The sequence below is a fragment of the Lytechinus pictus genome, unplaced genomic scaffold (genome assembly GCF_037042905.1).
Source record: "Lytechinus pictus isolate F3 Inbred unplaced genomic scaffold, Lp3.0 scaffold_28, whole genome shotgun sequence".
NCBI lineage: Eukaryota > Metazoa > Echinodermata > Echinoidea > Temnopleuroida > Toxopneustidae > Lytechinus > Lytechinus pictus.
This window is the reverse complement of record NW_026974148.1, coordinates 100,697-124,861: the sequence shown is the minus strand read 5'-3', so window position 1 is coordinate 124,861 and position 24,165 is coordinate 100,697. Positions and strand designations below refer to the sequence as shown.

The 24,165-nt window shown below is 36.7% G+C and overlaps 2 protein-coding genes across 2 annotated transcripts; one reads left to right on the top strand and one right to left on the bottom strand.

Annotated features, from left to right (window-relative positions):
* Positions 1-323: 323 nt before the first annotated feature.
* On the top strand, positions 324-4,292 carry LOC129282410 (uncharacterized). The gene is made up of 3 exons (XM_054918307.2): positions 324-1,262; positions 2,205-2,441; positions 2,985-4,292. The coding sequence occupies exons 1-3, from the start codon at positions 895-897 to the stop codon at positions 3,151-3,153; spliced, it is 774 nt and encodes a 257-aa protein (XP_054774282.2). The 5' UTR covers positions 324-894; the 3' UTR covers positions 3,154-4,292.
* Positions 4,293-5,798: 1,506 nt separating this feature from the next.
* Positions 5,799-23,572, bottom strand: LOC129282034 (uncharacterized). The gene is made up of 10 exons (XM_054917969.2): positions 22,751-23,572; positions 13,956-14,066; positions 12,664-12,742; positions 11,830-12,073; positions 11,005-11,545; positions 10,521-10,707; positions 9,944-10,192; positions 9,092-9,263; positions 8,621-8,769; positions 5,799-8,142 (listed from the first exon to the last, which is right to left on the bottom strand). The coding sequence occupies exons 1-10, from the start codon at positions 23,471-23,473 to the stop codon at positions 7,967-7,969; spliced, it is 2,631 nt and encodes an 876-aa protein (XP_054773944.2). The 5' UTR covers positions 23,474-23,572; the 3' UTR covers positions 5,799-7,966.
* Between the last annotated feature and the right edge of the window lie 593 nt (positions 23,573-24,165).

Sequence of the window (24,165 nt, the reverse complement as noted above, 5' to 3'; positions counted from 1 at the left end):
AAAATAATTGAAGGGAAGGTCAAGGCTAGAGATATTCATATATCTCAGTAAAATTCACAAAGCAAAATGTTTAAAATTTGATCAAAATCGGATGACAAATAACGAAGTTAAGTTAAATTTTAAGGATTTGCAATATTCCCGTGAAACAGTTCTATTTAGGCATGTCTCATGAATATTCATTAGGTGGGCTGATGATGTCATATCCCATGTTCTTTTGTACATTATATGAAATTAGGTTTATTCAAAATATTTCTACCAAGAACTTAAACAATTGGAATGACAACTGATTAAAGTTGACATAAGAAGGAAATAAATATCCTGGAATATGGTATGTAAGGAAAGCATATTACATATATAATCTGTTTATCCACATATAATACCATAAAAGTCGTCTGGCACCTTGGTATCCTCCACTAAAATGCCTCCAAAATAGCATCTCTAACGAGCCAGGAAACTTCTCACGATTTCCACCTCGGTCTATGTGACGTCACGTCATGCCTGCCCTCTCATTATGTTCCCCGGATGTTCCACATAAAATCATACACAGAGCTCCAGAAAATGTTTTCCTTTTTTTTTCAAAAGTTAAAAACTCAGCTAAATAATGGTTGTGTACATATTCCTTTGCCTTATATATATCGCTGATATAATAAATAATAATTATCGGGCTTACGATTTCGAAATATTTGCGGAAACATTCTTTTATGTCACATTTTCTTCACTCATTTTTATTTTTTTTTGTGTTGAAATCTTTGAACGTTCGTGTGCCGAAGACCGGCCTGACTTTGAAAGTAGATCCGGTCGATTGCTTTCCCCCAAGCTCTACGTACACGTGCGGTGTTTGTTTACATTTGTTTCGACTCTCGCTTTCTGCTTTATACGGGATCACGCGCTAGAATGGAACAGAACGATCTTTTTATGGATTTTGAGGACTTTCAAGAGGAAGGTGAAGAGGAAAGTGATGAAGAGAGCTACGATGACGACGGTAGTTGGGAGGACGCGTCAACGAGTGAGGAAGGAGAAGACGATGGAGAAATCGGAGAAGAGGGAGTCGTTGACGAGGACTATAACGCTCCTATGCCAGCCGCAGCCACCGAGGCCAGCGCCAGGGGAACGGCCCGCCTAGGAGCCGAGGGAGCACCCGATGTTCCGCAACCGTATCTCCATGAACCACCACCGAGACAAGATGACGATGATGATGGCCTTTTTAACGACGGAGATGCTCCCCGGGATGTCGATCCTCATCGGTTAATGAATAATGATTGGTTAGTTATTGTCTAATTATCTGACTTAGCTTAGAGACTCCATTCATTTACTAATAATACCACGTTTCTTAGTTGCTTGCCTTTGTGACTTAGTCACTGTCACTTGTCAATTTGACTGACAGTGTCAGTGTCTCTCAGGCTCAGCTAGCTCAGTTCGTTCAGTCGGGATTGAAATATCATTAGATCTTATTCGTTAGTGGCTACAATTTTTTCTGTCATTAAACCAGTAATTTTAATTTGAATGTAAAAGAAAATAAAAACGATAAGGTTATATCACCGAGCAAACGCTTTTATGGAATTAAAAAAAAATCATTCACCCAACAAGTCCGAAGCTGAGCTGAGTGAGACTTCAGTACCGGTAGTAGCCCAACACTATTCAGCACCTGCGAACAATTTTATTGCCACGTTTTTCTTTAAAATTTATCTTACATGAAGGATGGTAGAAAATTGACTAGTGTATGCATTGAATACATTTAGGAGGTACAAACATGATGTAATAAGTATCGCATGAGGTCTGCTTTATATTATTATTAGCTCTAATATGTCAAGTCTCTTGCAAATATACAATTGACCCCCCCCCCCCATGGAATGGAGAGCACCACTACAGCACTAGTTTTGTGTTAAAATTTGATCAAGATGAGGTGTTGTCCACAAACAGCGTATCTTCATCTACACGTACCCACTGCCAGGATTTTTCAAGGGGGGGCACATTTCCCCCAAAAAAATTGACAAACAAAATGAAAAAAAAAATACTCGCTTTCAAAGGGAGGGGGCACGAGTCAGATGTGCCCCCCCTCCCTCTGGATGTGCCAGTGCCCACTGCACATAATTTGCATCTTTTCCCCAAAATATCTCATAGACTTACATTGCATTAAAATCCGCAGGCAAGAGGAGTAAAAAAAAGATGATTAATACTGATGTTTCTTCTTTTTTTACTTTTAGGTGTCTATGTGGTGGCCACTGCAGGGTGGAACCTTCATTCTCTGCAGGTGACTGCACATGTTGCAGGGAGATTCCTGAAGTTTCATTTGAAACGGACGCTTTAGGCGTAGACTGTCTCACTACAACAGAGGCGTTTGAGTCAGCCATCCTGAACCCAATATCTTTATATATTGGATGGATGGAGTACACGGACAGGTGGAGGCGAGCAGCCAGGGCCTTTGGTAACCGAAACAATGAGTAAGTATCATGGTCATTGACATGGACTTTACCTCCTTACTAGATAATGTATAGCCTTCAACAGTAATCAGAAAAATTTTGTTCTTGATTAATATATTTTCTGTGCATTAGTTTTCAAAGAGGCAGGGTAAAATTAAATTATTTGGGGTTATGCAATGTTTGACATATTAACCAGGAAATTAGTGTAATTATTTTTGTGTCTAAGCTGGATATTTTTTTTTTTCAATTTGAAAGAAAGTTTTTAAAATAGGAGGAAGACTTTTTTAAGCAGGCACTTTATCAGGTACATGTAGTGTCATGCTCTTCATGTATTTTTATTTACATGTATGGACCTGACCAAGCATGGTAAATTGACAATGTCTCTTACATGTACATGTTTTTTTTCTGATGGTGTTACAGTAATAAAAACTTGGGGTTTATATCATTCTTGCGGCAAACAAAAAATTGAAGGGAATTTCAAACCATTGCATACATGTATTTCTGGTTTTAGTATTTTAATTTAAGTCTCTCTTTACATTAATCTTCTGTATTTTTATTTTGCAGGAAATACAGATATGTGGCTTATAGAAAAGTTGTCCGCTGGTGTTGGGGTTTTCTCGGCAAAGACATAAGGGTGCAACTACCTGCCTGCATACACTCAAAAATCATGCGAGCCTATCCTGATGGTGCTGGAATTTACAGGGGGACAGTTCTGCGAGTATTGAGAAGATAAATGACTTATGTATATATATATCATAATTTTGTTTTGGCAGTTTTTTGCTACGTTTCAGCACTCAAAATGCAAAGCTCTGTACATTGATCAGTATTTGAAGATGCCATCCATTAAATTTTAAATGTTTGAAAGTGTACTTACATGAACCCTATATATGTACCTTCACTCACATGTAGTTATCTTCTGATTTTGATGTTACTTACATCAGTGTGCATGTCTCTCTATACTGTATAATATAATGAGTTAAATTGACTGTATAGATGCATTGTTCATTCTGCATGTAGAACTGGTTTCTACTTACTAAATTTGTTATTTGTTTAAGTGGATTTGGAATTCAGAGTTTTCAAGACATGTTCGGACCTTAGGAGTTACATTATTTGATATGTCATATTATCAAGTACAGTTCATTATTTTCCTTGTTTTGATTATTATCATTAGCATTAGGCCTACATGTATGATTTATCTTTATAGGAAAATATTTACATGTCTCATCTATTGGAAATCAAAATGTAAATGGTTTGCAGGTGAAAAAATCCTGCATTTGATGGTTTTTAATAATTATTTTTTAGAATTATATATAGTAACAATTGTAAATATAATAAGGATACATTGTACAGGTGAAGTTACTTGTCGAATGGTCATTCTGTATTGACGTACATGTAGCTGTGCAGATATTGATTTTTAGTCCATTATCTGTTTCAAAATATTGAGTTATATATGTTTAATTCCTGTATGGAAAGCAATGTTTTTGTGTTGCATCTTCATACCATGAGAACATACATTTATTCCCATCTCAGAGTGTAATTCAGAGTAAAATTGTTTTTAAAGAAGTTTCATTAGACAAAAACATTAGTTAATGGGTTTATGGACTTGCACAATGTATTCTAACTTCGTCATCTTCATCAGTTTGTTATTGCTTAGCTGTTTGGGTGCCTGGTAAATAATGTAATGTCTTTTCTTCCTGTTGCAGATATTGATAAATGAAGTCATTTAATTGTTTAAAAGGCCATATATCTTTTACAACTGTACTTGTATTTTGAATTCAAAATAATTTGAAATGTATTGGATCGAACTATCTTGGTATATGCCTTCTGTGATTGTAATATTGAACTATGGTCCATGTATATTTTGCTTTATTTTGATTGTGTTTTTTTTTTATTTGCGTCTAGTCAAAGTCATTTGGGAATTACATGTAGATATGTATTTTCTTGCTTTTTCCAAGGCCCTTCTACTTGGAAATCAAGTAATGAAGATGAGTTAGTTTGCCTTTTGTAATGTACATGTAGATGATAATTCTGAAGAAACAAATAGACTTATTAGGAATTTTGAAATTTCCTGTCTGAATTTTTTTTCTTTTGATGAATGATGCTTAAATGATTGTTGATGTAAATTACAGGGCAATTCTATAAAATGTGTGCGTCCGAACCCCTATATTTGGGACCTTCCTGAAATTTTCTGTCTCTGATTTTTGGTTCTTTTGACAGTCTGAAATGCTGTCAAATGACCATGACTTGGCCAATTTATCAAGTGAAGACTAGAAAAATTAGGTCGGATTTTCAAAAAGGTTTATCATTTTATGGAATTGCCCTACATATTTATATGTGCTTTATGAAAGGGATCACAATGTTCAAGACTTTCTTGGGAAGCATAGAACCCCATTTCTAGCTTTCACACTGAATTGGACTGCACATTCAATATGAAAATTAAGTTTTCTTTCGTACTCATTTTCCTTTCACAAGGAATATTCAGTTTCAGTAGCAAGTACTTACTTTCCCTTTTTCATAATTAAAAAAATCATGAGGTGTATAATATAAAATAAATTTAATGTTTGAATTCTCATTGATGGACATCTACCATCAGGGTTTGTGCTCCCTCATTGTGTAACTGCCTATCCCTACTATTCAATAAGAAAAATAAATTAGGATGTGGATCTTGCCCCACCCCCCATCAAAATACCATGGTAATTTAAAACATGAAAATCTGGGGAAACATATTTTAACAGAGTTTTCAAGAGGGCCGACAGTCCCCTGTCCCTCTCCCATGATATTTTTCCATTCTAACAAAGAAGGAAAAAAAAACCTGGGGACGTTTCATAAACTTTTTTTAACAAACTTGCAATAACTGTTTGAGGTGCAAATAGGCCTATGGATCACGTTGATTGGCTGAGGGTAAACTTGTCAAAGAAATTGTGCATTTATTATTATGACAAGGAACAGGAATAAGATCATTGTCCTTATTAGTTGTAGCGCTGCTTCGAGGAACACTTACGGTACCCCTCCCGCTTTATCAAAGGATTCCTCAGATTTTTTATGTATTTCTATCGCAAAACCACGGGTTCATGGCCAATGATGAGACAAAAAATTATGAGAAGGTCTAAGTTTGGAATATGGTGCCATATTCTAAAAAGGTCTGCAATCCTATAACAGATGCATTCAAATATTAAAATTTTGTTATAAAATTGATATAAATTGTATGAGAAAGATGTGTAAAGACACATGTACATTTTTCATAAAATAAATCGAGATGGGTAGAGGAGATATTTTCACACCCACCCCAGTGGCACATACTTAATACCAAACTTTGATCTACCTCCAGACCTGCCATTCATGAAGAGAATAAATGATTGTATTAAAAACAAAATAGTTCAGATGTGTTTCTCTAAATGCACAACTTTTTATTGGCTATGAAAACAAAATATATATGTAAGTCTTGGTCAAAACAAATGTAATATCAAATCATCAATATAGAAAAAGAACAGACTGAAAAGAAACCAACTTCTTTTCCAAAGGCTATGAACATTTTTTTGATATAGATACTAACACTGAAAAGTAATTGTACAGCAATGAATTTTGATGACCACAAGATGCATGTATGCAAGTACTTGGGGCAGACCCCGGATTTTCCAAAAAGGGGGCACATTTTACCCAAGGAAAATTTGACGAGAAAAAGAAACGAAATAATTATTATACACATTGAAAATATTGACTCTCCAAAGGAGGGCACTGATCAGAAGCCCCCCCCCCCCCCTGGATCTGCCACTGCAAGTACTAACTAGCATACTTTTGTTAATGCAAAACAAGGCCTGTAATAATGCAAATAAAATTGATGAGTACATATACACGTACAATAAAAGTGTTGAAAAGTACCAAGCATACTGTCAAACAACTTTTTTTATAATCCCTACATTTTTTTTCAACTAATCCAACATCTCGACAATTCCTGTCAAGTTATTGAGGTTGAGAAGTACAAGTAAAGCAATGGTGTTGAAAAGAACCAAGCATCTAATGAAGTACACCTAACATAATTCTTTTTACATATAATACAAACAAAAAACTAAAACATCAAAAGTTTCTAAGCATACTTTCTGATAAGGTTCAGATCTTGAGATGAATAGTACTTACTGCTTCCTAATAAAGCATAAGAATAAACTTCAGAGTCCATTGAATCAGATAATCTTTATATAAACATACATGTACATAGTGTAAATCTACTAGTCTAAATACTGCTCTAAGTCTAGAAAAAAAAGTGTTTATATCGAACAATCAGTATTCCACCTTCAACAAAAAATTAACAAATGTACCATCAAACTGACTTGAGAAACAAAATCTGGAGACCTTTCTTCCAAAAACTCCCCTTTTTGTCTAAACATAATCATCAAATTACAAATAAAATGCATATAATGACAAACATCTGTTTTCACCACTGGAGATAGTTAGTGCAGTAATGATTCAGAACTTTATCACTTCAAAAACTCTGACAATCTTTTAAAAATATAAAGCATAAGTCATCTTACAAACAAGGTGGAAAAATAGCAGCTAATGCATACATGATTGTAGACCCTTATCATTCATTTGGCAATAGCTAATTAAATACTATGATAAAAATATAAATGAGTTTTCACTGAATATATATCATATTATTGCAACATGAGTAAGACTTTTCTGGCAAGTTAGAGGGAATTGTCATTTTTAAACATGTTCATACCATTTGAAGATAAACTCCAGTTTCAATTGCATCAAGCTCCAACTTGAAATGACAATTTATATAAACGATGCAGAACGACACTGCAAAGATGGCAAAAGTCAAGTTATGATCATCTTGCAATGAACATACATCAGGCAGCTCACCACAAACTTATTTCATCAAACAAGAATTAGGAAGGACAGCCAAATTCTTTATGAAGCCCACTATTTGGTAATAACTACAAGTAAATCCTTCCATAATGAAAATATAAATGATGTCAATCTCAATGAACATATCGTATTATTGCAACTTGTATAATTTTGGCAAGTTAAAGGAAATGCATCAATACTTATTCAAAGATTAACTCCAGCTTCAATGTCAAGCCATAATGTGTCAAAACAATGTCAATATGTACACATACAGTGTAAATGTATATTGCAAAGGAACACTGTAAAGACTATGATTTTAAAGATGTCAATGAATCAGATATCAAATACAGGTAATTTTGTATGGTTCAGCCTTCCATAGAACATACATGTATTATGGAAAATAATGTGCAATATACCAATTAAAGGTAAAAAAGAAAAATAGATGGCTGTGGGCCCAAAAGATTTGACTTAGGCATATTTTCCTTCGTTAAATTCTCATAATTGTTTTCATGTCAAATGATATAAATTTGCATTAGCACTTGTATTTTCCATCAATCTACAAACATTACATATAGATGTACATAGAATCCTGACAGGAGCAAAATAGTTCCAAAAATAGGTCGGATTCACAGGGTGCCACAGGTACTTGTTTGAGAGCTTTCCTTCCAGGAATAGATAGGTTAATGTTCACAATGTCATCTCTACTCCTTTGAAAATCGACGATGTACCTGTAACTGATCAATGGCCTCTGCTTTACTTGGACGATCAACTCCTGAGCACAATGGTGGCTTTCCCTCCAGTTCTGGGATGGTAGACCGGATCTTTTGTTTTCCAGACACTAGTTGCATTGTCTCTTCCATGAGTGTTCTCACATAATCTATGAAAAAAAAAATATCAATTTCAAATGTATTTAGTATCTAAAAGTCACAAGAAAAAAAAAAATCAAAATTACATGTAAATAAAGAAAAATAAGCAAGAAGCACTTGCTTCTCTTCTATTATATGCAATGTGAAAATGAAACAAATACAGAAAATACAAAACCTTGTGAAAATCTGCTTAATAAAAAAAAAAAAAAAATCTTATAATCGCATTACATTGCCACCATGACATGCACTGGCATATCATTCAGGAGGCAAATGAATAAACACACGCATGGCAAGTATTTCTAACAATGCAGATCTCTATGTGAACTGTCTTTAGGATACTTCTTCATAATTTATTGATTTTATTACCTTACAAAATATCAATCACCTAGAGTACAGTCGACAAAATTCATAAGTACATACACATTAACATAAGACCCCCTATTTTCTAACAATTATTTTACAGGGGAAGGGAGGTTGAAATATACTCACTGAATGTGCAAGCTGTCAACGCTTTGGAAACTGTGTGGCCGCCTTCTTTGGCTTTGGGGTAATTGATACGGTACATAGGTGTCCCATCTGCCTTAGTTGCATGACTTCGACCAGCATTCTCATTCCAGTGCAAGGCGGCAAGATGTAATCTACAAATAACCAGAGTACAAAGAAAAACAAAATAATAACTGTAATCGATTTTAGTACAAGATGTTCTCTACCACGATATCACTATTGGGCTTTATACATGTACAGTACATGTAGACATATCATGACTAATATGTAAAAACTTTAATCTATTTTATTAAAACTATGACAAAGCTTTTCTTCAAGAATATGATGAAGAATAATATATAAATCTTTGTAATGAGGTTGAGGGCCATTTACTTTCAATCACCGCTTCGGTCAAGCACGTATTTCCACACTCATTCAACCCAAAAATCAACTACATAGACTTGCAATTTTTTTTACCTGCACTTCATCCCGGCATATGAGTAGGCCAGCATCTTAGGACACCAATAGAGCATCACACTATGAAAGGCCTCGACTGAACTGGTCTGGTCAACAGGAGACATTTTCTTCATGTCATTCAACAGTCTGGTTTTTGATAGTTCCTCAGACAACTTTTCAAACGGTTTCGTACCTGTGAATTTAAAAAATAAAACAGGAGTTAAACTTAAATGTAAAATATTCTCATTGCTTCCTGTACTTCTTTGATCCAATGTAGTATGTACTATTTTGTAATTATCAAAATGAAAAGGATTAGATAAATAACTTACACATGGTGTATATCTATAAAAGTCTGCATACCCATCACAGTCATCATTTGTTGTGCCATCACCCTTTTTCGTCATGACACGATTAAGACACAATCTACAGTATCTTGTTTTTTATGTGAATTCGCATAGCTAAATAAATTGACATTTGATATTGACTCGCTTCTCAGGTCATGATACATGCATGTTCTCTTATCACAGTCAATTCAAATCTCACTCTGCACACCATATGTACCATAAATCAGCATTGGATGTACATGTAGGCAAGTTTAAGTTCATACATTATTCCTTTCACACTGAATTTAGGGAGACCAAAGTTAAGACACATTCTCCTGCCTAAAAATTGTGACAACCTGACTACTTGCACATCAAAGCTGAATTATCAAAATTGGTAGGGCATCATTAAATTGTTAAAATCGCCCCTGCAAATTTTACTGGCAAGTAATCGTTTGTTTTAGCAATCAAGCAGTTATCATTGTTTTGCATCCACTAATCTTCACTAAATATGTTACTTAACATGCAAAAAAACTGTCCTAGCAATACTAACCTTGCCTCATCCACTCTCTTTGTCCATGATTCTCTCCATGAGAGCATGCAGGATAGACGTCACTGTGGTTTTCATGTATGTTCCGCATGTGATTTAGGATAGACTTGAACTTGGCCACCATGACCTCTCCATCACCATCTGGGGTTGATGAGGCGCACCAATAAACATGGTTGTTGATGGACCGCTTCCATCTGCCAACAACTTCACAATCTTTCAGCTTGGACACTGCGATGATCTTTTTCTTCAGACCTAAGATGATAATTCAACCAAGTTTCTTATTCAATATATCTATGCATGTCAATAAGAAATGATCTCTACACAAGGGACTGTTACTATCAGAGCAAACATGAAAGAAAACCTTACTTACAGAGGATACAATTTTTCATTGATGGGCATATGGTGACCCAGCCCCCCCCCCCCCATCATGTTCTGAAAATAAAGGGGAAAATGGAGGAAGGACCTGGAATTATTCTTAATTCAACATAATGGACCGGACATTGTTCTCAATTCAACATAATACATAACAAAACATAAAAACAAAGGATAATTATGAGAAATGAAAGTACTTCCTGCATACCTTTCGCAATATGCCACACATCATATCTATGATTGATGTCAGGATAATTCTCTCGGAGCCATTTAGCCACTTGGAGGTGCCTATCAGTCACCAGCATACGTATATTGACCCCCTTCTCCTTCAGACTAGTGAGTCCCCTTGCCAGACCTTCCAACTCCATCGCATTGCTATTGCGAACTTCATTGCTCTGTAAGAAAATATAAGGATGCAACAACAATTTAAATACCAATTTAGGAAATGTGATAGGAAAAAAAAATGGCAAATTGATTCCCTTTGCAATGAAAAATTATGAGTAGAAGAAATACATTTTGAAAGAGTAATGTGGCTTAAAGTTATAAAAATAACTTTTTTTTCAAGCTATGCATACATATATCTATATAACAATGCATGCCAGTTTAATTTGATCTGTTTGATTCCCATAGCACTCACCCAAATATTGATTATGAATTGTAAAAGAATTGTAAAAGAAAATTTCTTGCCATACCTGGACCAATTGCACATCCAAGATTTTGTTCCTCTTGAGATCCATCAAGGTGTACGATCCATACTTTGCACAGTGGCCCGGAGAATCAGACTGCCCATCACCACCAAGGATGAGAGGCTCCCCTTCTGGAATTTCGTTGATCAGCTTCCTCTGCTCCTTCTTGGCTACTCTGATGACTGCTGGCTGAAGGTACTCTCGCTGGTGTTTCATGAATGTTTCCACTGTAATGGCCTTCACATTCATGTGTCGCAAGACACGAAGCACTTTAGTGGGACTACTTCCTCCAAACAGAATAGCACCAGACAAAAGCATGTTGCCCGCGTAGATGTCACCAACCTTTGGCTGACTGAGCCATTCCCGGCGAAGACCACAGTCTAGGCAGGTTGTCACAACTTTCAGTGCAGATCCTAAAGATTGTGAAGAAACTTTTTCCACATGCACATTCTTAGAAAGGCAAGAGATGCATACTTCAAAGAGCTCCATCAGGTTACTCTCAAACACGATAAACTTCTCCTGCATTAAAGGGCTCTTTGGTTCAGATCTGTAAAGAAGACAAACAACAAATAGAAAATAAGAAGAAAGAATTCAGGATTACAAGTATTCCGAGGCATTACTGAAAAGAAAAATGACAAATACAGTTGAATTTGCATGTACTGATCACAGGTAGTTGCATATTCACCATATATTATTTAGATCAGGTTTTATATTTATGTATTTTTGTGATGTCAAACAGCTTTGTATTTTACTAAAATTAATGAACAATGTCAAGAATAGGGTATTGTATATTTATGTCAAATGAATTTAATAGGATAAAACAAAATTTACCTTGACTGCCCTTCTTTGCGTGGTGAGTTGGTCTCTTCACCTGGAATATATGTGGGGTCCTTGGTCTCATCATCCACTGGTTCATCATCTGCTGGTTCATCGTCCGTTGCTTCATCCTCGACATCATCCACTGCTTCTTTTTCAACATGTTGGTTGGCTGCTTTCAACACAAAAATTCCTTCAGTCTGTGTGACTGCATCACAAAGATCTGCTGCACGCTCTTTCGGAAAATTCACTTGCTTTCCTATCATGAAGAACATTAAAATGTAAAAGCAACATATTTCCTATTACACTACATGTAGGCTACTTTCCTATTTGGACTGTAAGACTAAATAATAAATTAGAACAGTAACTAAAAAAAAAAAATCTAAATGAAAAACTGCAAACAAAAACAAGAAATAAAACTAAACAGAAATCCTGAAGACCATAGAAATAATTTGTGGCTCAAACTGTTATCACATCTCTCGGGATCATTCAACAGATTTCTGTCTCAGTCAAATGGAAATTACATGTACCATCACTTAGGAATACGGAATGTACGTGTATAAACTTGACATTGAAGATTTTTATGTATCCTCCTTTAAAAAAAAAAAGGGGGGGGGTCATAATATGGTAAAAAATTCCTGTATTATACATACAAGTAAATTTGTTCACATTGAATATTAGAGATAAGTCGACGTTATTATTACTGAAAATTTCAGGTTGTCAACACCCAAGCCTCCCATGATCATGAACATTGTTGGTGCATGTATTATGCTCAATTAGAACGCATTCAAAATGATCCTCCATTTATCAAAATCACAAAGACTTGCTTTTATCATTTTCTCCACTTACCCTTTGACACAGTGATGGGCTTTACTTGCACTTTGCAGGTGCGCCTCTGTTTCCGAATGCCAACTCTCCGATGAACCATCTGAAAATTGATTAGTTTATTAATGGTTACTCACAAGTATTTTGACTAAAGAGACATGTGAATCACTTGGTAGTTGAAATAGAAACTAAAAAGTTGCAACTCCATGAACCTAAGGATGTAAATTAGTTAATGCTACTGAAATAAATGTGTATTTTGGATAAGTGATGGTTCTTGAGTTACTTTTGCTACACTACCAGGACTACATGTTGTATGCATTCAAACTGTTATGAACATTCTGCTTCTGATCAAAACATCCATGATGGCCATTAACAAGCAGAAAAAAATTTGTACATTTCCCTCCAATATCCATAAAACATTTGTGTCATGTACTGAACTTGTTTAATTTGCTTTAAAAAAATCTGCCTATGGCATGAAATAGAAAAAAAAGTACTATCCTTGATAACACCCATGACAATTATATACTGTACAAATACACTCTCCCCCATACACACACAGTGTATGGTTTACTTCAATTTTTAAAAAGTTGGAGGTGAAGAAATTTTTTCAAAAAACAAATCCAGTTTCATCAAAATAACCTGTGCAACAACAATACACCCAGGGTTGAGGGACATTGAGCCCCTCATATATTATCCAATTTGTCAAGAATAATGAATAAATAAAACAAACAAGACAAACAAGCTGAAAATTTCATCAATATTAAGATGTAAAAAAAAAAGATGGTTGAATAATTACATGTACATTTTAAAAGTTCTGCTTATTTTTCACTTAAATGGTTATATGCATGCACAATTTAGTCACATGTAAGCAAATGAGAGAATCTACATGTACATGTATGATGCCCCTCAATATTTCTTTTGTTCTTTGTTTGAATTACAGTACACAACATTTCTTTTTAAAACAGATTTGGCAATGAGGACCAGCTTGACTGAACCATAAAATGTTAAAACAATGGCAATTCCATACGTTCAGGGAGAAAGAAAACTTTGTTTCACAGGACAATTGAGAAAATTAAAATATTTTGAATATTTATATAAAAGAAATAGTGAGTGATGTCATCAGTTCCTTCACTTGCCTATTTTGTGACATTAGTTCTTTAAAAATGTCATACATGAAAACTTTACATTCGATTTTGATGACATTTTCAGTGTCATGCTTGCTGGAATTTTCTCCTTTATTCAAATCAACTTTTTGTTGGAGTGGACTTGTCCTTTCATGTCATAGCATTATCGTTCAATAGTTCAATTTCACCTACCTTCACCGAGCACTGGAAACCTTTACTACGCCCAAGAATATCTTTGGTACGTGCCGAGGCTCGTTCCTCATCATCTTTCCGTGTATACTCCTCGGTTATCTCGACAACCTCCTACCAAATAAAGTAGAGAAGTAACTATGGTCATCATGATCTCATGAATATAATTTTGGTGGGGAAAACAAAATACGGTCATGACAATGTAAAAAGCAGTACAAACAGAACCTATAAATACTGTACATTGAAGAGTATAGAGTTGGAGAACAGGAGAGAGAGGAGTCCTACGTATAAATCTGCTAAGATTAAATCTACATATACATTGATGTGTTATCAGAAACTAAAGGAAGTTAAGGAACACTTATTCAGGTCATCAAGTCAACATTGTGAATATACTGGTTATGCTCTCTCTGATCCCTCTTTTGCTTGGAGATCATGTAGTAAATTTTACATCTTACTCAAAATCAAGAAAATTAATTTCATGTGTGCTACATGTAGAATGTGTAACGACATCCAAAAGTTGCAGTTGGTGCAAGGGTGGGGGGGGCATGTTGTGCCTCCTATGATTTTTCTTATTGGAAAAAAATTAATAAACAAGATGAATTTGGAATGTGTATACAACGTCCCTATTATTCAATTGGGAAATATCGTCACCGGCATGGCATAAAAAAAAAATTGACGACCCATCAGACCCAAGCACTGCTGTTCAGACCTGACCGAAATTGAATAAATTTGCTTTTCCTTTAGACCAAAGCAAGTTGTCAGAAGTAGAACACCAGCATTCAACAGAAGTCTATTTACCTGTAGTAACCTTGCCCGCCATAGTGGAGACGAGGGTTTACCTTGAACCAGTCCTTCTTAGGATCCGCGTCTGGTAATGTCCTCGAAGTATCGAAGCTGCTGATGATGACCGATCTGCGGGCGATGGCTACCACTAGATATGTCCTTTGACTCGACGTGCTCATTACTGACTGTACTATTACTGACTGATGACTGACTGGAACAAACAACTGACTGGAAAACTCTGGAAAACTCTCTCGAATCACTCGAAGATCGGGGCTTTTATACTTATGGCGTGGTCGCACGCATGGTCCGTCGCGGCACTATTGAGGTCACGACCTAACGTACCATGCGTGCGCCCACGATCCAGCCACGATCTCCATATTCCTCCCAACCATAAAAAACCAAGGGGAGATTAAAAGATTAAAAGGGGAATTAAACATCACCTTTGTCTTGGCCTGTTACAAATTAATGATGCCAATAAAGATCCCCGATCAACAAAACACACATCAAATTTAATTTAAAAAGGTATAAAATATTACATTACTAAACACGGTGTCATCCATTAAAACCTCTATTCCATTTGGCATGTAAATAATGTGTCCCCCTGAACAAACTATTGACTGACGAAAACATATTAGGTATCTGTCAGTATATGAGTAAAGTATATATATATGCCCTTGTACAAGTTTTTATTCCATAATCTCACCGGAGGGCATTCATAATCGTGTGGATAATAGTTGCAGATGGACAGTATAGGAAAGCCTACAATGTTACCTGGGATTACCCAATGAGGTTCAACAACGGTCATATAAATGAAAATTATATTTTCCAAAAGTCACTGTTTAGGGTCTATTCTAATTCTGTCGTATTGATATTTGTTTAGAAGGTTTTTATTTAAATAGGTCAGATTAACATGATTTCATGTAAACCTCTCCAATACGATTCCAACTTATCGCAATATATGTTTGAGAATACCCAGAATGGCAATATGACGTAATAGTGAACCTCCTAGGGTAAACCTGCGCAAAAAAGGACAATAGTAAAAACAGAGAAAGGACCTTTTTATATACATGCATATTCAGCAAATCAAACCCTGTTTTTCTTGTTCTCTTCTCAAGCAGGTTTGTATTACAAAGATCGAAACCAGTAGAGGATGCACTTGAGCAGACGACCCAAAACCTCTTGGAATCAAACGTGCTGTCAGACTGGTTTCGCAACATGGTTTATGATTAGAATGTTTATATTGTCAGCAGACTTTTAGCTCCAGTATTCTTAAAAGAGGTGGGAAAATCTACTTCTGGTACCTGCACATCGTTCATAATATCGTTTAAACAATTTTCATTGACTGTATTGAAGGTCAAAGTATGACTGTTTGATTAAAAGATGAATGTGCATATTGTATATTACATAAAAATAAAGTCCAATCCCAAGTATACAGATTACATTGCTGACAATATTGTTGCCACAACAAACGGCAAGTCCTTGTTTACAAAATCAGCATTTTACTGCACGTTTCTTATAAAGTGAGTTAGGGATCTCATTGCAACATTTCAAATATTTCCTATGAATTATATTAATTACAAAAAGGTATCTGTGTATATAAGAATCTTGAAATGTTTACCATGAATTACATTAATTATAGAGTCATGAATCTGTAGCATAAATTTATATTCTAATCAGAAGAACCTTCCCCTCAAACTGTATTCTGGAATTTGTGGCAAGAGGGAAGTTTCATGAAATGTGTATGTGCCAGAATTTAACAGACTTCAAATATATAAATGATGTAATTCATATAACTTTGAGCACAAATACAAAAATAACTGGCAATATAATTATGCATATTTCTAATATGTAATGATTGTAATAATACAATAATTGTGTAATATTGCAATAAAATCCCTGTCTACTTTACTCTACTTCACCCTCTCCCTCTCATCTCCACTTTTTTTTTAAGGTGGAGGCCAAGGAGGAAGCAGCCAAGGGGTGCACATAAATGACGGATTATCTCCATAGGAGAATGGATGGACATGCAGAGGAGTCCCTTCCTCGTGAGATGGGGGGCTACTTTGCTTGCCCAGTGCATCCCTAGTTGTCTGCTGGCCCAACTGTTTCGACTCATCACACTCAACCAAAAGAAATGATAGATCAAAACTTCTACCTGAACGGGAAGAATTATTATTTTGGACAGGTGTTATGTGATGTGAACTTGAAACAGGGGGAGAGAGTGGGTGTTGGTCCTTACATATTGGGATCGGGGTCGGACCCATTCCTCCGATCCCAGATCGTTTCCCTGATATTCTTCAGTTTCGATGGATACTAATTTATTAGCATATAGGTCACCGAGTTCATTAGGATCAAGCCTCTCACATCCATTACCTGAAATACTCTCCTCTAAGGATTTGGTCAAGACTGGGGAGGAATTAGGTTGGCTGAGAGAGGTCTGCTTCTCTATAGACTCAGGAGTAGTTCTAAGGGAACCCCTTGATTCTTGTGAAGTTCGTGTTAGTTGCTCAAGTTTGGAAATCTGAGTGGCTAGGTCTTCGACAGAGGACTCCAGTGTATTAAGGATTTGTAGGCGATTAAGCACGAAGTCCATCTTGTCTTCCAAAACATGAATTCGTTGTTCAATTGACCTATGTTTAAGAGACTGAGTAGTAACTTCTACTTCAGTTTCCTCAGTATCTTCGGTTTGAGCCTTAAAGGGAGGGGGAAAGTTAAACCCACTCGGTCCCTTATATTCTACTGAATCTGGGGTAACCCTGATATGCTTCAGTGAGAAAGTATTAGTGGCAGAGGGCATATTATTGTCTATGGTTTCACAATTTTCATATGTTGGAGAAGATGCCACTAATCTGCAACTATTACTCTGGTATCCATCATTATTATCTTGAAGATGGACAGATGAAGATAAACGAGTATCCCTCGAACGCTCATGGAATGATTGCGGGGTTAGCCGTTTATAATTTTCAATTGTCCATTTCTCAGAAGATGAAGAAACACTTGGGTACCCATCGATGTCTGAATGATGAGAAAATGAAGGGGACCAAGACTCACGCCTGCGATGATCATGAGAGGATCGAGGGGGTAAACCATGGTTTCCTTCATCTTTCGATCTTACCCGGGAATAAGATGTGCTAGGGTACTCAGTGCTTACTCGAGAATGGACGGGTGAAGGAGAGGGAGTATTCCGCCGATGAGGATCACGAAAAGATCTTCGAGGGGAAGACTGCCTGTGGTCTTTCCCCTTCCATTCTGAGTAACGAACGGATGAAGGAGAGCGAGCATCCCACCTACTTGATTCATAAAATGATTCTCGAGGAGGATACCGACTAAAACCGTCATCCTTCCGTCCTTCATATGGTGATCGAGAACGACGAATAGGTGAAGGGGAGCGAGTATCCAATCCTCGCATCCTTGAATCATAAAATGATTCTCTCGGGGGATCCCGCCTATAACCTTCACCCCTCCGTCTTTCTTCATAAGGTGATGGAGATCGATTTCGGTATCTATGTGAATGGGATTCGCAATCATCTCCCCTACGTCGGATTGGAGATTCGTTACATTCGTGATAATAATAATCATCCATATAGTAGTGTGGGGATTCATAACGTCTCCCACGACGTGGAGGAGATGGATCGTGTCTTCGGTAATCATACTCATGGTAATCACCTCGGCCTTGTGGTGGAGAATTGTATTGATTATCATAATAGTTATAATGATGATCCCGATGTTTTGATGGGGACTCACGACGTGACCTACCACTGCGACGGAGGGGAGACCTATGATGATGATCGCTTCTTGATGAGTCATAGCGATGACGATCGCATTCGCCTCGCAATGGAGTCTCGCTAGAATAGCAATTATTTCCCCTATAATCGTGTCGTGGGGAAATAGAGCGATCTCTCCGATTGCGGCGCGAATGGGATCTGTCAATATAATCCCTATTTCGGTTATGATTATTTTCTTCCCCTTGCCTGTCGTCACGACTTACCGCATTGCCACGAGCATTGCGGTAATGCCTTGAACGTTGAGGGGAATGATCACGATCTTCCATCAACCTAGGATTCCTTCTTTCAGAGGAATCCAAACGATTATTGTATCTACGAGAGACTTTACGTTCACTCCACCAGCGATGGTACCTGTCAATTGTATGGGAAGATTCATCGCTGGAGGAACTTGAACTATAATATTCATAGTCCCGTGTCCCAGGCATATTATTTCAATTATCATTCAAAATGATTACACGAATAATAGGAGGGACATATAAAAGGTAATTTAAGTCTCTCGGAGATAATGTGTACAGATTACAATTACACCTACAATACTACTGATATACCTATACTACGATGTTATCTTTACTATACTCTACAAAATATTATAAGTTACAAGAGGAGTCCAAATGAACAACCTGCAAATTGCAAAAATACAAGTCGCAAATTGTTTTACGAATGGTATTGAATAGATACAATTCGCGAAAGGGAATTCACAAGTCACAAAATGTAATACTATACAAATTATAAATAGTATGCCCAACTTGTGAATTTGAGTACACTTTATACAAGTACTTGAAATGCTTATAGTTTATGCAACGCGCATCGCTCAAATAGGCTTACAAAAATTTATGCGATCAAATTTTGGCAAACGCACGCAATTTGGACGCTATGTGTACTCATACATACGATAACAATCTGAAAACATTTACAAAGACAACTATTTTAAATGTAATAATTAGCAATCGGGATGCTGAATAATTTCAGAATCCCGTTTGTACAAGTGCACAACCCAAAATATCAATGTGTAAACAAAGTTACAATTGATAATTTATTCATGCACAGATATAAAGTGAAGGCATGAACATACAATAACCACTAATTGAAAGCCCGTACACCCTCGTACATTAAGGGTACGAATTTTGATATATATATTTACAAGTTATACAGATATAGACAATGAGCTCTTGCTTGTCAAAGACAACAATAAATAAATGAGCTAAATCAAAATCAAGAAGCCCACTTGGCTCTGTGTCAGGCGTCTTCTCGCCAAATGAATGGTAAATATTACTCAGTCTACTTGACTGTATATAACAAACACTTTTAATGAATAAATAATCTAATTGCTGCTCAAATTCTTAAAACGGTGCAGCAGTAACGCACTTCAATTTCTTAATCTTCAGAATTTATTTACAGTTACGATCCTGAAATTCAGAAAACAAAACAATATATTCACTTCAATGAATCCTGACTTATTTTTACAAGATAATAACTGGATTAACTGTAATGAAATAGACAAGTTTAAGCGACGCTTGGATTGAGGGAGTGACTTGCGATACCGCCGCCGGAATTAGCAGTTGGAATTTAAGCTAAGTCCAAACTGAAAATTAAGTAAGAAATACGCTATCATATCCTAATAATTCAGTGGACAAACCCCCAAATCCAACTTGCAATTACTCAATTATGGCAATAACGTTGCTTTTGCTAATTACTATTTCAAACTTGCTAATAACAGGAACCCACGAATATAAAAAAGGTATCCCTATAGGGAGGCAACTACATGTAAGACGTTTAAAACATTGGATTCTCTAATAAATTTAAAGTGAGGGAAGCAATCCTTAATGTTAAATAAATCCCTAACTAATGTACTAACATATGTTTAAACAAATTTAATTAGGGGAAAGTTTAATATATTTGGTCGAGAGTCTGCGAATTAAACAAGAAGCCCAGCCTTTGACAAGTCTAAATCCTGATTCAACAAATCTAACTAGAGTGAAAAAGCCCAACCTTAAAATCAGGGGCAAATGCACAACCTAAATTAGAACAAGTCAATGAACTTTCGAGATGATAAATAATTCTGACTCACTCCACTCCCCTCCTTTTCTTTTTTTTTTTAATCGAAATGAAATGTTAGAGAGGCGCGTGTATATGAGAATTATGAGTGCCTGAATGTAAAAAATAACAACTAACAAGCTTTATAATTCCCAGAAAAATACGCGCACGAACCATTTATCAAATATAGTTGAGATTTATAAATGTTAAGCCTGTAATAGTGGACTGACTAAAAACGATACCGCAATGGATTGCTGACAAGAATGTGATCATGGGTGGTAAAATTAGTTTACAATAAATCCCGTCCTCTAACAATCCAGAAGACGACGACGCATATGTATTTCACGATCAATAGCGTTCGTCAAATAATTATTTTTCTTCTTTTAGATTTGCAAGAAAAATAAGTTAAGAAATTATATCCGGAGCGAGAAACCCGTCTTATATTTTTTTGCAAGAGGGCAACTCCGTTTTCAACCAGGTTTTCAAACTGTAACAAATTGATTTATTCAGGGCGAATTAGTTACCGAAATCTGAAGAGTAACACGTACGGGAATACAGATGAATGTAAACGATAAATAATATTACGGAATTTTAAGTCTTTGCACGGCAATGTTATTTAATTTGTGGTCGCCGCAGCACAAAAACAAATCCTTCATAATATAACCAAGATCCGAGATCCCAATCCCTACTCTTCAGATTGGCAACAGTATACGGCGCCAAAAACAAAAATTAAATGTACTAATACAAACTCGCTTTCGCTCGGGAACTAATTTCCAATCGTAAAAGCTAAAGGAAGCAATTAACTGTTGGAAGGCGCGCGAATTTATTATTACGTCGAGATATATTCAGCTTGCAATAAAATCCTATATTGCCAGCCAGTTTAAGAGAAAAATACAAGCAAGGTAAAGCAAATAATCCTTCACCGAGAGTCTATAAAATCACCAACAGCAAAAGTCAGCTATTGATTTATTTAGTACAGTTCCAAAGTTTAATTCAATTAAATTCTAACTATTATTTAAATAAAAAAGGTCAGGGAAAATGGGGGTGGGTAGATTTATCTACCGCAATCAGCCACAATTAAGCAACAATCGGGCAAGGCATGCGCTCTCAACTAACGAACAATAGACGCGGGGAGCGGCGGACAAAAGAAAATATGCATGGATTGTTAAACTCCGCGTGCCTTACGTGGCGTCCCGACACACCCAGATTTTGGTTTAAGGGAATTGTGTAAGGGTAAAACGGTGCACAAAACGGCAATTAAAACCCTAAAACACTAATCTTTTTTGGAATAGTTGTGTAAAAAGATATATCGTTACGGTGGCGGCGGGTCCCAACCAAAATGACCTATGTGTAAAACTACAAAATTATCTAATAAACTAGCTACGATATTTCCTTCCTTTTCCTTTTCTTTTTTGGAAGTGATATAGGTTTTATACTTAAATCTACGTTTAGGAAAGCTATTTTAAGCGCTGAATCACTTTAATAAAATTATTAAACCAGCGCAGGTTCGAATTTAGACGTAGCGCCATTGTGTAGTAACCTTGCCCGCCATAGTGGAGACGAGGGTTTACCTTGAACCAGTCCTTCTTAGGATCCGCGTCTGATGATGACCGATCTGCGGGCGATGGCTACCACTAGATATGTCCTTTGACTCGACGTGCTCATTACTGACTGTACTATTACTGACTGATGACTGACTGGAACAAACAACTGACTGGAAAACTCTGGAAAACTCTCTCGAATCACTCGAAGATCGGGGCTTTTATACTTATGGCGTGGTCGCACGCATGGTCCGTCGCGGCACTACTGAGGTCACGACCTAACGTACCATGCGTGCGCCCACGATCCAGCCACGATCTCCATATACCGATACACCAATATGACTGAGTGTTGAGCTTCACACTCTATATATAGATATATATGAAGGCCTACATTACACCCCCCCCCCCCTCATATTGATGTTTCATTTAATGAGTCTAGATTTGGCTCTAGACATGTAAAATATCCATATTTGATTGTTGGAACTAACATTAGACACCCGTAATGATGAGAGGCAAGTCTAGATGTAGATCTACTCTAGATTCTACTCTGAAAATTATTTTTGCCCAAATGACCTATCGTGACAAAAAAAAATAATACACTGATTTTTTATTAGACTCCTAACATGCCTTATTAAATTGTAAATGATTTACTCACTTTCTTCCGGCTATATGAAGTTCGTTGTCGTTTCCTACGAACATCCTGAGAGGTCGGCGAAGTTGCAGTTCCAGCCACTGGCTCCAGCGGTGCCGACACTGCGCTCACTGGAGTCTGAGAGTGAGAGTAGTCTTCACCATCATGTTCATGCTCAAGGCCAACAAATGTAGATGATCTATCTGGGTCCTGATCATCCAATGATGATGAGGCAGACGGGACAACATTAGCGGAAGGACATGAAGGGCTAGCCAATGTTGAAGTACTAAAGTTAGATCTCACTTTAGGAGATACATGTAGAAGGGTGCCATCACGGTGTCCATGTCCACTGCCACTGGCAGGGTCAGCAGTAGGATTGTAGATATGGGGAATGGCATTTGCCAGCAGCTTCGGAGGCAATTTACGTAGTCCCAGTTCAAACATTTTGAGCTGTGTCTGATCATATTGTGATTGATCAAAATGCAGGCTACACACATGAATATGTCTCAACCATGAGTGGTCGAACACACGGTGTCTTTTGATAAAGTTGATCCATGCCATTTGGTAGGAGCTAAACCTACCGGTACCTCCAGGTCGAGGCATCGGCCCTGGCATCGTATGTACAGTAGTGGTTGCATAAGTCGACGAACAATGCATCACCATGCATCGATACCCTCCGGAATCCTTCTTTTTTGCCTTCCCCTTTTCTTCTTTCTCCAAACCTGACGGCCCATCACCATCCTTCATTACTAATCTCTACACAGACAAGCACTATAAAGCAGAAAATCAGACTATCAAAACAAAATTACCAAATTTCCGAGAGTATAAAATCCAAGCAGCAACGGAGTAACCGGATCACTAGAGCATAACTTTATCGGATCGGAGCGTGCAACTTACCAGCCCCACAGGCCAGGCGCCTCAAACCTTGTCGATTCCGCTCGCTTGTGTGCAATAGCCGCATCACTCGCGGATAGATATATCACAACAAATGTCGTCGGCTTGCATTTGACAGTCGAGAAATCGTGATTTAAACTTCCCTTTTAACTAATATCCTCACATTAAGTATTTCTTCGATGGGATGATTTAGGCTAAAAAACATAGTTGATTATGTGTATAGTCACAATTAAGTTTGAAATATCGACGATAGTTTAACACACTTCGTTCTATTTGCTCCAAGTTTCGCAAGTATGTTTGTTCATTACAGTACAGTATACCCACACACCTTGCACCACTGTGGTTTCTCTTCCCCCCCAAAAAAAAAAGTATATTACATGATATAAAAATAATATTTTGGGTATTATAATGTTTTGTGTTGTTTATCTATTCAAAATGAATCGAAAGAAAACAACAAATTGACTCGTAATAACATCATAAGCTCTCAAACAACAATGTATCGGGAGTATATCGACGAAGACTTTCCACACAACACAGGGCCCCAC